Here is a 13,767-nt window from a genome sequence, read left to right as displayed (position 1 = left end):
TCATGCTAGCCACATCACATAACCAGAAAATGAAGGAATGGGTGAGCACAATGTGCCACCGTGGCAACACGACAGACCAACTTAACCGTTATACTAACACAACTTGACTTTTTCATGTAACTAACATTGTGCAGCCTCATAGACCCCCCAGTTTTTTGGTTGAAGCATTCAAAAAGTAAAAATAGAACAAAAATTTCAGACAAGCTTCTTAAAATTTTTCTTCACAACATTACAACTATCAAACTAGATATATATATATATATATATATATATATATATATATATATATATATATATTTAGTCTTTGGTAATTTTGGTCTTCTTTGATAATAAAAGATAAGAATCAACCAGATACACTGGTATTGAAAAAGCAGGCTCATTGTTCATATGCTAACTATTTTTTAAAAAATAAATGTTTTATTATTATATTTTATTGCATTATTGCATTTTATTATTTTATTCATTGGTTATATGGGTTATATTGTAGTCATAAATAAATATTAAATGTGTTTGTTGGGTAATGTAGCCAGAAGAGCTAAAAGGTGGGACACCCACACTTTAAAGTTTTGAGACCTATTAATATGCAAATAGATCCCTAGAGAAAGGCTAATACTTAAAGCTATGAGCAGTCATTTATACTTCATACTAATGAGAATGAAGAATTGGAAAATAGGGAGAGACTTAACACTGGGATCCCCAGGGAGAATTAGGGTGGCTACTGAATGGGGAAGCTGGGACAACCTTACCTGCCTACAATTTTGTTGGAGATCCAACCTGTTTAAAAGAGAACAGAACAGGCCCTTTGATAAGGAAGGGGAAGATGATTCAGGAGAAGCAGTTTGGGGTAGGGGAGTCTCAGTCTTTTCTGCTCTAGAACCAAAGAACTCTTGGAAAATCCCTCCCTTCTCCAAACACATCTCTACTATCAGATCTCATCTAGTGTTCTCTGTTCTGTAGGTGTTAGGGTGAAGAAAGGACAAAAGCTGTTGGATATCTCTTCTCTCACTGTGATCTCCAATGCAGGTATATTTAATACCTACAAGCACTTGTTGCCTGAGAAAGCCCGCTGTTTACCAGGTAAAAGCTATTAGTTCTGTGCCACCTTTGATGGTTTATCTTTTTTTTTATTTAATAGTATTTTATTTTTTCAATTACATGTAATGAGTTTTAACATTGATTTTTTTGGATAAGGTTTTGAATTCCACATATTTCTACCTTTCTTCCTTCCTTCCTGCACTTTCCCCATGATAGCATGTCTCCTGATATATAGGTCATATATGTACAAACATATTAAAAATAGGTTTATATTAGTCATGCTGTGAAAGAATCAAAAAAGGGAAAAAATACAAGAAAGAAAAATAAGACAAATTTTAAAAAAGTGAAAATATTGTGCTTTGATATCTGCATTCTGACTCCATTGTTATTTCCTTGGATATGATGGCATTTTCCATCACAAGTCTTTTAGAATTGTCTTTGATCACTGTATTGTGGGTTTTTTTAGGTTTTTTGCAAGGCAAACAGGGTTAAGTGGCTTACCCAAGGCCACACAGCTAGGTAATTATTAAGTGTCTGAGGTCGGATTTGAACCTAGGTACTCCTGACTCCAAGGCCGGTGCTTTATCCACTGCGCCACCTAGCCGCCCCCGATCACTGTATTGTTGAGAGGAGCTAAATCCATCATAGTTGATCATCATACAATGTTGATATTATTGTGTTTTCCTGGTTCTTAGCATCAGTTCATGGAATTCTTTCCAGGGTTTTCTGAAATCTGTCTGCTCATCATTTCTTATAGAACAATAGTATTCATCACGTTCAAACCCCACGACTTGTTCAGCCATTCTGTAATTGCTGGGCACATGATGCCTCATCTTAAAGTAAGTTAGCCAAGTTTGTGAGGAAAACATTTCCAGGTGAGGCAGTTGTGTCTTGGCTGAAACATCCCAGAAATCCCCATATGCTACTTTGCTTTCTCAGTCTTTCACCTCCCCCTTGATAATATTGGCTGTCTCCCAACAGTTTCTCCCTTTCCTCTTGCATGTGTATGTTAGTGGAGAGAGAGAAAATGATGTTTGTGGACAAAATGTTTGGGTTTAAATTCTGGCTTTCCTGTCTACTAGTTGTATATGACCAGGCCCACCCCCTTGACCAAGAAGTTTTGAGCATTCTCTATTGCTTCTGAGATAAATTACAAACTCATTCAATCAGGGAGCATTTATTAATCTTTTCCCATTTGGGAATACAAATATAATGAATGAAATAATCCATAGTGACAAGGAACTTAGAAGATAAGTATTTGCATAAATATATACAGAGAATAAATATAAAGAATATATACAAATAGGGGCGGCTAGGTGGCGCAGTGGATAAAGCACCGGCCTTGGAGTCAGGAGGACCTGAGTTCAAATGTGACCTCAGACACTTAATAATTACTTAGCTGTGTGGCCTTGAGCAAGCCACTTAACCCCATTGCCTTGCAAAAACCTAAAAAAAAAAAATATATATATATATATATATATATATATATATATATATAAATATAAATACAAGATACTTAGGGAGAGAGGATGGGCTCAGAGGTCCTTAACTATCCTGAGATGTTAGAAAGGACCACAAGGATCTTGTGCTCTGAAGCTCAAAGTTCCAGGAACTTGAAATCCCTAAAAGAGGTCAGCACAAGAACTCAAGGGACCTAGGGAAAGACCAGGTAGGGCTGTCCACCCCACCCAAGGGGTATAGGAGCAAGAGACTGGCCTTGGAACAAAGAAATATGAGTAGGATATGAGTAGAATAAACACACACAAGTATAAAGAATTATTGCAAATTTAGTTCAACAATACCTTCAAGCAAAGATCCAAAGGAAAAAAGCAGATTTTCTTGAAAAAGTGGATTTCAAAAGAACTATAGGAAAACAAAGAAGACAAGAAAATCTTCAATGAAAACTGCCTGAACAGAGGGAAAGGGACAGGCAGGAAAATCTACCCACTCCTTTCCCAACAGAGAGGTTGATGGACACAAGATGAAGAGCCAGTAATACATCCTGAAGTCGGTCACTTTGTGGATATGCCTTGCTCTTTTAGCCTTGCTGATTCTATTCCAGATGAGATTTACAAGGTCGGGGGGTCCATTGCTCATACAAAAGCTGTCTGAAATTTTCTGGTGTATAAGTCATGAGGAGGACACCTCCATTGTTCCTAATAATGAACCATCCTTGCTTCCCTGGTTCAAATCCAACCTAGACATAATGAATGATTTCTTGGATAAGTAGCTGTAGTCTGTTCGATAGGATTTGTTCATAATTTTTGAATCCATATTCATTAATGACATTGACCTGTAGTTGTATCTCATTGTTTTAAGTATCAGGACTATACTTGTCTCATAAAAGATTCTCAGGTGGATGCTCATCTTCCAGGTGAAGGATTAGCCTGTTAAGGAGGACTCTGGCAAGGATCTTGTCAGCAATGACTAAGACAGGAACACCCCATGACTGTTATAAGACAATCTATTCCCTTTACCTTTGTAAAGATGGACAATTTTTTCCCCAGCCCCTCAGTTTTATCTTGTACATGTCTTTGTTTTTCAGATGTTTCTTGTAAGCAACAGATTGCAGAGTTTTGTTTTCTTATACAATCTGTTACTGTTTTTCATTTTATTGGATTGTTTAATACATTCATTTGTAAAGTTATGAACTCTATGACTATTTTTTCCTCCATTTGTTTCTAATATTGGATTCCCCACTCCCACCACCTTCTGTTATATCTCCTTAGTTATTTAGTATAATCACTTTAAAGTGGCTGTCTTCCCATTGGCTCTTTTCCTCTCAAACCCAGTTTTTTCCAGTTCCTATATGGTACCTTTTTTCCTTTGGAATTTTGTTCCCTTTTCTTTCTTGCTTTTATATAATTATTTAATTCTTCCCCCTTTCCCTCCCTCAGTCAAAATGGATTCCACCTTCCTCTCCTCCCCTTCCACTAGTCATATTCATTTTTAAAATTTCATTTTTGTTCCCCTTTCTAGAGAGGATTTTTCTCCCTCATTCTTTTCATTCTCCATCCTCCCTTTCTATACTCCTTAGACCCTTGTTCTCTGGTTTCCGAAACTTATCTAGTTTTCTCTTCTCTGCATTCTTCCTTAAAACAAAACTTCCTTAGCAGTTTCAGCCATTCCCTTGTAAAACTTGCTCCCTGGCTTTCCCTTTTCCATTGCACCTTACTTCCACAAAAATGCAAATTCCTGTAGGTGACAGAAAGGACACTGCTCCACCACATCCCTGATTATCCACCTCACCACTGACCTGACCCATCTCTTGGTCACTTTATTTCCCCATTTCCCCCAAAATCTCCTCCTCTGGTCTTTATCCTCCTAGTCCCCCAGGAGCTCCAACTTGCCCCCTCCCAAGGTAGGACAAATGATCTTTTCAAGCCTCAAATCCCCATAAACAACACCAGTGAATGTCCCCATGTCTCTTGAAAGAACATGATTTCACCTATGGGTGAAGCTTTCATTAGTGGCTCTCCCCCTCCTGCTACCAAAACAAGGTTGGTCTCTCTCTCTCTCTCTCTCTCTCTCTCTCTCTCTCTCTCTCTCTCTCTCTCTCTCTCTCTCTCTCTCTGTCTGTCTGTCTCTCTGTCTGTCTCTCTGTCTCTGTCTCTGTCTCTCTCTCTCGCTCTCTCTCTCTCTCTCTCCTTTCCCTTTTCAATCCCTTCCCCTGCTCTTCACCCTCCTCCTCTGCAGCTCTTCTCTTCCAAAGGGACTCCAGGAATCACCTTCTCCTCAGTGGTAGCCCTCAACTTGATCAAAGTATATTACATACATGTCTCTATCCCCCTTCTACCCTTCCATGCTCTTCACCATCCTTCTACCCTTCCCATCCCATGCTCCTCACCATTTTGTAATTTAGTCTCACAAAAATACATTGATTCATTTGTAGGTGGGGTCCTCAAGTTCTGTCCAGTTCTGTGCTCCTGGTCTCCTTCACCACCATTACTTCCACCTGATGTCCCCCTTCACTCCTGTCCCCTTGTAGACATTTAGAAAGGAGTCTCTTACTAGTGTTGTGCTGTTCTGTTATTATTGTCCTTCATTAACCTTCATTCTGTTGTCTGGGGTGTTTGGGAAGCAAATTCTGTAATACTTTGAGGTATGATATTCTTTCTGACTTTTGCTCTACATACTTGATTTTTTTTCCTTTTTTGGCTATTGCAATATTTTCTTCTTGACCAGGGAGTTCTGGATTTTGGCTGTAACGTTCCTGGGAGTTTTCATCTCTGGATTTCTATTGGTTCAGTGGGTTTCTGGTAGTTTCTATATTGTCCTCTGATTCTAAAAGATATGGATAGTTTTCCTTTATGATTTCTTGAAAAATGATGTCTAGACTATTTTTTTTTGTCCTTGGGTTTCAGACCATCCTTGGACTCTGAAATTATCTCTCCTCAATCTGTTTTCTAGATTACTTATTTTTCCCATGAAATATTTCACATTTTCCCACATTTTTCATTCCATATTTTTTTCAACAAATTGAATTTATTTTATCATTTCTTGATCTCTCATGGAGTCAGCTTCTATTTGGCCAATTCTCATTTTTAAGGAGTTATTTTCTTCGGGTCATATCTTTCTTCATAGTTTTCATTTGAGGTTTTCAACAATTTTTACTTAGAGTTATCTTTATCTAGTTCCTGTTGGACTTGAACCCAATTTTCTTTTCTTTTCCCTTTCTTTTTTCTTTTCTTTTCTTCTTTCTCTCTCTCTCTCTCTCTCTCTCTCTCTCTCTTTCTTTCGGCTTTGCTTGTAGATATATCCAAGTCATTTTTTTTCCCTGTGTGTGAATCTTGATCTTCTCAGTGAACAGAAATACTGTCCTTTTATGTTTTCCTCCTGCTTCCATAACTCAGTTTGGGGCCTGTAAATTTTCTGTGCTTCCAAAGTGGTATGATCTGCAAAGAGGTTCATACTCCTGGTTTGAGCTCTGCAAGTTGGACCTTTGGTTTGTTTATAACTGAGTTTCAATAGACTCTTACTGGATTCAACCCCCTGGGGGTTCACTGAAGGTTCAGATGACCTGAACAGATGGATCTTCTTTGGTTTTGGTTATTCCACTGAGGCTCTTGTGTGTTGGTAAAAACTAGAATTTGGTGGTTTTCTCTGCTTCTGGACATGAAGCCATACAGCCATATTTCTGGAACTTGTTTCTTGCTCACTACACAGCAAGGGGACCATTAACTTCTGACTGTTCCTCTCTGCCCTTTATCTGTGACCTGGAACTGGGTAATGGAAGACAGAACAGCCAGAAGACACCTGTTCCTGCTCCCAGCTCTAGGACCCCCAGGATCTCATTATACCTCAGTGCTACCTGCTCTGGTGCTCTATCTCAATTTCCTTTCCATTTTTTCAGTTCTGCAATCTCCCCCTCCCCATCATTTACTCAAGTTCCTGGTTAGTCAGTCCCTGCTAGCCCCAGAATTTCCCAAAAGTACTGCTCTTTGCTTCTCAGGCTATCTTCCTAAACTGGTCTGGCCTAGAAAAATGACTTGCTTTTTTTTTTCTTGATTCTTCTGATCAGAATTTGGTCTGGAGAATTTTCTAGAGGAAGTGGAGGAAGTATACTGAGTGAACTAGGCCAAAAAAACCCTACCATTTTGATTCTGCCTCTGGTATTCTTTCTAAATTTTATTAAACATCTCTTTATTCTTGAATGTTCATTTTTTTACTTATGGTTAAGATCAGATTTGCAGGGTTGGATACCTTAGACTGCATCCGAAGAACAATCAAATTGTCTTTACAGTATTGTCAGTAATTGTATAAATTGCTTCTCCTGGTTCTACTCAGTTCATTTTGTATAAGGTCATACAAATCTTCTTAGGTTTCTCTGAAACTATCCCCTTCATCCTTTCTTATAGCACAATAATATTCCATCACCTTCATATATCAAAACTTGTCTAATTGTTCCTTTATTAATGGGTATCCTCTGTTTCCAATTCTTTACCACCACAAAAATTCTACTATAAATATTTTTTCCATAAAGTCATTTCTCCCTTTCTTTGATCTCTTTGAAATATAGACCTACTATCAGTAATAATCGGGATAGATTTTGTAACATACGTTCAAATAATTTTCCAGAATGTTTGGATCATTTCATAGTTCCATCAACAGTATATTAACACACCTGTTTTGTCCACAGTTCCCCCACTGTTGTCATTTTCATTTTTTTTGATCAGCTTTGTAGATTTGATGGGTATGTTATACCTGAGGTATTTTAATTTACATTTCTATAATTATTAATGATTTAGAGCATTTTAATATGACTATGATAGCCTGAATTTCTTCTCTGTGAACTGCCTATTAATATCCTTTGATCATTTATCAACTGAGAAATGACTTTAATTCTAATAAATTTGAATAAGTTTCTTATATATCTTAAAAATGAGACCTTTATCATAAAAATCTGGTGCAAAATCCCCCCTCCCCCCATTTACCTACTTTTCTTAAAATTCTTGCTGCATTTGTATAAAATTGTTTTCATTTTATGTAGTCAAAATTGTCCATTTTCCATCTGTGAACTTCTCCATCCCATTTTTGGTCGTAAATCTTTCCCTTATCCATTTATTTGACAATTTCTTTTTTTTTTTGTAAGGCAAATGGGGTCAAGTGGCTTGCCCAAGGCCACACGGCTAGGAAATTATTAAGTGTCTGAGGCCAGATTTGAACTCAGGGACTCCTGACTCCAGGGCCGGTGCTTTATCCACTGTGCCACCTAGCTGCCCCTAGTTAATTTCTTCTTTGCTGCTCTAACTTGATATGATATTTTATAGCTAAGTCACGTATCTAATTGAAGCTTATTTTTGTATATATGTAGTATGAATGTTGGTCTATACTTTATTTCTACCAGATTGCTTTCTCATTATCCCAATAATTTTTGTCAGAAAGTGAGTTCTTCATTCCACTCCACAAAAACTAAGCTTTTTGAGTTTCCCAAACATTACGCTACTATGTTCAATTACTTTTAAATATTATAAAACTAATTTTTTTCCCATTGATCAACCTTTCAATTCTTAAGTGAGAATCAAATTGTCTGATGATTGTTGCATAATAGTATAGTTTGAACTCAGGTACTGTTAGGCCCCATTTGTTCCCACATTTTTTTCATTAATTCCTTTGAGATTTTTATTCTTTTGTTCTTCCAGATGAATTTGTTATTATTTTTCCTAGTTCCATAGAATAATCTTTTGGTAGTTTGATTGATTGACTTAAGATGGTATTGCTATTTTTATTATACTGGCTCAGCCAATCCATGAGATTAAATTTCTACAATTATTTAGATCTACCTTTGTGTAACACTTTTTTGTAATTGTGTTCATGTGTCTCAGCAGGTAGACTTCCAAGTAGTTTACACTTTCTACAATTATTCTACAATTATTTTAAATAGATTTTCTCTTTCTATCTCTTCCTACTGGATTTTGTTAGTAATATACAGAAATACCAGTGATTTATTTTATATCCAGCAATTTTACTGAAATTGTTTCAATTAGTTTTTTGCTTGATTCTTTAGGGTTCTTTAAATAAATCATCATACTAGGTATAAAAAAGATAATTTTGCCCCTGTTTACTTTCTGAAATCTTTCGTTTCTTCTTGCTATAGCTTGCATTTCTAGTACTGTATTGAATAATAATGGTAATTGCCCCCTAATCATCCCCAATCCCTTCTTTATGTTCAATAGCTGTCTATGGCTCCTTCTCTGTTGCCTACAAACATACCTGTATGCCATCCTCCAAAAAACTCACTTGATCTGTCTTCCCACTATCATCACATAGCTCTCCTGCTTTTTGTACCTAAACTTAAGATCATTTATAATTGGAGCCTCCACTGCCCCTCCTCCCACTCTCCTTAAGTCTACAATCTGACTTCTGACCTCATCTCTCTAAAGTTATCAGAGATCTCCTTTTTGTTTGCTTATTTCTTTGTTTTTACCCTGAAAGGAATCATTTAGTGAAAAAATACTTAATTAAGTGGTTAATGAAAAGAAAGATTCATTCCTTCTCACGGTTCCCTTCTAATAAAACCAGCTAATATCTTCCTACTTCATCTACCTCCTCAACATTGAATAGAATTCAGTCCTCCAGAAGAGCATTTGAAGATAAGCAGATACTGGGGTATCAAAACTTGATCCTCTAAAGTAGGGAGAGGATTACAGTTAAATAAAATGGGGACATGAGTATTCTTTCAGCCAGTGAAATTAAATTAATGTATATTGAGATTTTAATCCCACTGTTGAGAGCCAATAAGGCCTAAAATTTCATCCTCAAAATTAAACCTCATGCTAGTCAGGAAAACTGCCCTGAGAAAAGCCAGCATTTTAAAAATAGAAAAGGGAAAAAAACCCTCAGAGTTTCCAAGAAACATTGCTACTATGAAATAAACACAATTGCTTAAAAGGTTCCTACTCATTCCAACCAACACTTTTCAACTCCAACTTGTCTTGAGAAGGTCCAGTTTTGCTTCTCATTAAGTCTATTTTCTGAATTATAAATACTATAAACAAAATTGCCATTGTTTATGATATATCAGAAAATGAACTTTTTATTTACTGACCAGTTTTGTATAATTCTCTGGGCTTGTTCAGAAATAGACTAGCCAGTAGGACTGGAGGATGAGCTATTTTCATTTAAAAGGTACTTAAGATAGAGGTTTAGTTTTCAGTGGCTGCTCCATACTTTTCAGAAACCTCTGAGTTGATTAGCAAAAGTAGGAACCTACTAGGAACTGCTATGGTGATTCAGAGAAGGATAAAGAAGCAAATTTCCTACCCCAATAGGTATGCTGCCACAAGGATTAATTGCAAAGTCACAGGGTCCAAAATTCTGCTTTAGAACCCATAATTTCTCTCCATAAAAAGATAAACAAGCAGTAGATGATGTAAGGTTTGTGTTTGGGTTTAAATGTCCAAGATAAAAGAGACTAAAACTGCTTTGTCTAGTTTTGCTTTTCGAAAGGGTCACTACATTTTTAAAGCTAGAACATTATCAGGAAGTTGCTGATTAGAGTTTTCTTTGCGGGGGGGGGGGGCGAGAAACTCAGAAAAAAACAGATATATTTTGGTTATCACTTTGAAAAAAAAGTAACTGAATGAGTTAGAATCTTCTAGGTTACTTGGAGTTTTCAGAAACTGAAGGGAGGAAGAAAAAAGAATTAAGTTTTCAGTTTATTTCATGATTTAATTTTTTTCCCATTCCTACACAGAAACCAATTTGGATATTCCATTAGGATATATAGTGTTTTCCAAACGGGAGTTTAGATTATGGCCCTGTCTATTTAAAATTCACCCTCAGGAAGAACTGTTCTGTGATTCATTTCATCCACAAATTTAAGTGTAAAATATCAGTCCATAAAACTTATTTGCTATTTTATCGAAATAGTACAGCAAGTGTCTACATATGTATAGATACAAATTCTCAAGACAGGACTCTGTCCATTTTCTGATTTGAGTGATCATTGTGCTGGTTTTTTCTACAGAATTGCTCAAGATGAGTTGAGAGGGTTCTTGAACTCACTCTGTGGTGGGGTAGAACTTCAGAGGTTCTATAGAAGGAAGCATCATCCTATAGGGGTTTATCACTAATCCCTATCAGTAAAGGAAGAATGTTTCTACCATTCTCTTTGCCACCAATGACTTTGGACTTTATCATCCCAACTCTCTCTGAAAGACTTGAAGACTGCAGAGTTCTTCCTATGTCCATGTTTCTGCTAGTGACAGATCCCATCCTGACCAGGGCAGCTGTAGTCTTCTGTCCTGTCTGGGAGACTTTCCTGAATCTTCTTGTGAAGGTCATACTATAAGTTTCTCATTCCACTCTCCAAAGTTCTTAGATTTTTTTCATAGGTATTGGAGACCTCATCATCATCATCCTGCCAGATCTTTGAAAGATTCCATTTCCATCTATCCAGAGAAGTCAGGTTCAACTTTCTGTTCAGCTTTCTGTCCATAGTGTCTCTCTTTGGCTGTTAGGATCTGCTGTAATGTCAAAATCTTTGCTGAGTTCTTCCTCTGCCTCCATCGGGTCCCTGGGAACAGATGTCCTCATCACCTCTGTATCCACAGGTATGACTGTTGTGGTATCTGACAGCAGACCTTTGTTGGAAAATTCAGGCCAGGATCTATGCCCGGGCTCTATCTCTGCTCAAGGATCTGGGCCATGACTTATGTCTACAGCTCCCACCTAGGGTCCCTGGAAGACTTGTAGCCAGTTGCTATAGCCACCACTACTACACATCTTAACAGGTATGGCCCCAAACACCCCTTCTTTGCAAAATCCTGTTTCTTAATACTCACCTTTTTAGACCTCTTCTTTGACCTCATTAGTCACCCTCTACTCTTGATACTTTCTTCTCTCCAGGTTTTCAGATTATCCCTTTCTCCTACTTCTCCTCCTGTCTAACTGACCATTCCTCCTCAGTCTTCTTTGCTAGATTTTTATGCAGACCATACCCATTTACTGTGAGTGTCCCACAGTACTCTATTCTGGCTTCTTTTCCTTCTCTCTCTAAACTATTTCACTTTGTGATCTTATCAGTTCTCATTAATTCCATTATTTTCTCTATACTGATGATTCTTTTATTTGCATGTCCAGTCCTAATCTCCAGACTTGCCTCTCTAACTACCTATTATTAACTAACTACCTATTAAATTGGTTGTTCTAAAGGCATCTTTTAAATTTTTTAAAAAAATTTTGTTTTAATCAGCCCAAACCTGTCTTCTTCCCATTATTCTATACATCTAACCCTTGCCCCCCCCACATCCAACTGAGAAAAAAAGAAAAATGAAACTGTTACAATCCTATATAGTTGTTCTAAAACATATTTCCACAATGGCCATGCCAAAGAAATATTTATCATGTTCTTCATTCAGACCAGGATATGATGATCCTGTTTTAAGAATTCGTATTCATATATATGTAGACACTTGCTGTGAGATTTGAATAAAATAGTGAACAAAAAGTTTTATGCACCAATGTTTTATCTTCAAAATAGTAGCTGAAATGTGTCACAGTACAGTTCAATCTGGGGATGACTTTTCTTTTATATAAATATTTTATTTGTTCTCCAATTATACACAACAGTAGTTTCTACCTATAATCCCTTTGCAAGGCTTTGAATTTCACAATTTCCCCCCTTCCCTCCCCACCTCCACAGAAGGCAGTTTCCATGCTATATATTCTTTTCATGGTTTACATTGATCAAAATTGAATGTGTTAAAAGAAAAATCATATCCTTGAGGAAAAATAAAATATTAGAGATAGCAAAATTATGTAGTACATAAAGCCAACTTTTTTAAAAAAATTGAATGTAATATCTTTGGTCTTTGTTTAAACTCTACAATTCTTTTTCTGGATACAGATGGTATTCTCTGTCACAAATACCCTAAAATTGTCCCTGATTATTGCACTGATGGAAAGAGCAAGTCCATTAAGGTTGCTCATCACTTGGGGGGGAATTTTAAACACACAGAGCAATAATCTAAACTCCCATTTGGAAATTACCATACCCTAGTGCAATGCCCAGAATGGTTTCTGTTTAGAAATAGAAAGAAGTAAAATCATGAAATAAACTATGAAAACTAAGTTCTTTTTCTTCCTATTTGGATTAAATTTATTATTCATTCATTCATTTATTCATTTATTTATTTATTCATCTATTTATTTATTCATCTATCTATCTATCTATCTATCTATCTATCTATCTATCTATCTATCTATTTTAGATTTTAAAAGAATTGCTTTATCAAACCCAAGGATTCTGTTTGGACTTGTTATCCAGTTGCATTTCTCTTTGAGTCTTTGCTTATAGCTGTTGGGAGTCATTCTCTTTTGTATTTGTGCTTGAGTTTCTCTTTCACCATTGTAACTCTTTATGCTGTGATTCTTTCTTTGTTTGCTAATTATTCCAACTTACTTCCTGACTTTGGACCATATATCAGAGTCAACTTCTTCAGACTTCTGGAGGAAATGTCTAAACTGAGCTTTTGTTCTCTTGGGTCTTTCTATTGCTTTCTAGAGGGTAGTGAATGTTGTGTTTATTGTGGGATTTAAGTCAGTTCAAGCAGGGATACTCAAATTTTTAGTGTTCATCAAGTGAACTGATCTGGGGAAAACCGATTATGGGTTGGGGTTCAATAATATCCCGACCTGGGTTTGAGTCTCAGCTACATTCTTGTGGTCCTGACCCTGGTTGGAAGTTCCAATGGATCACTGCTAGACTTATCTAGTTCCCAGCTGGGACTAGGGACAGACCTACAGGCTTCCCATTTGCCTGGGGTTCCTCTCCTGGGTATTCTACTGAAGGCTTCAGATTAGACTAGAGTCTGAAGGGTTCCTACTGAGCTGGGGAGTGTGGGGCTGTTACCCTCCACCACCCCTCAGCATCCGTCCCCTCCTTAGTCCACCCAGGATCTATGACCCAGCATTGGGTAGTGAGGGAGAGAACTCTCAGATGCCACCTGTCCCTGCTTCCATTGCTAGTCCAGGGAGCCCCTGGCACCATTGGCTGCCCTGGCACTTTCTGTCTTTGTATAGAGCTTCCATTCATTGTCAATTCCTGAGAACTAGGTTGTCCCACTCTTGACCAGACCCTTCCACAGTTTCTTCAGTCTTCTGATTCCCTGTATTGACCTGGCCTGCAAAAATGACTTGATGTGATTTTCCCTTAGACTTCCAGATTAGGATTTAGTCTGGTGCATTTTCTCTTTTCTTTGTGGAGGGAGAACTGGGTTTCCTGTTACT

At 37.2% G+C, this 13,767-nt stretch overlaps 1 protein-coding gene across 6 annotated transcripts in view; it reads left to right on the top strand.

The window, feature by feature from the left end:
• The window catches only part of LOC141495201 (all-trans-retinol 13,14-reductase-like), a 28,795-nt gene that overhangs the window by 11,196 nt on the left and 3,832 nt on the right, over positions 1 to 13,767 (top strand). For 3 of the 6 annotated variants that reach the window (XM_074196295.1, XM_074196322.1, XM_074196303.1), the window contains one exon: positions 958 to 1,023. In XM_074196295.1, the coding sequence (XP_074052396.1) occupies positions 958 to 1,023 (66 nt within the window). Of the gene's footprint in view, positions 1 to 957; positions 1,078 to 13,767 lie in introns of all 6 variants that reach the window. The other 3 variants (XM_074196275.1, XM_074196313.1, XM_074196285.1) reach the window with 1 other exon arrangement.

The sequence above is a fragment of the Macrotis lagotis genome, chromosome 1, assembly GCF_037893015.1.
Source record: "Macrotis lagotis isolate mMagLag1 chromosome 1, bilby.v1.9.chrom.fasta, whole genome shotgun sequence".
NCBI classification, from domain to species: domain Eukaryota; kingdom Metazoa; phylum Chordata; class Mammalia; order Peramelemorphia; family Peramelidae; genus Macrotis; species Macrotis lagotis.
The sequence above is the reverse complement of the archived record's forward strand: the minus strand, read 5'-3'. Positions and strand labels throughout refer to the sequence as shown.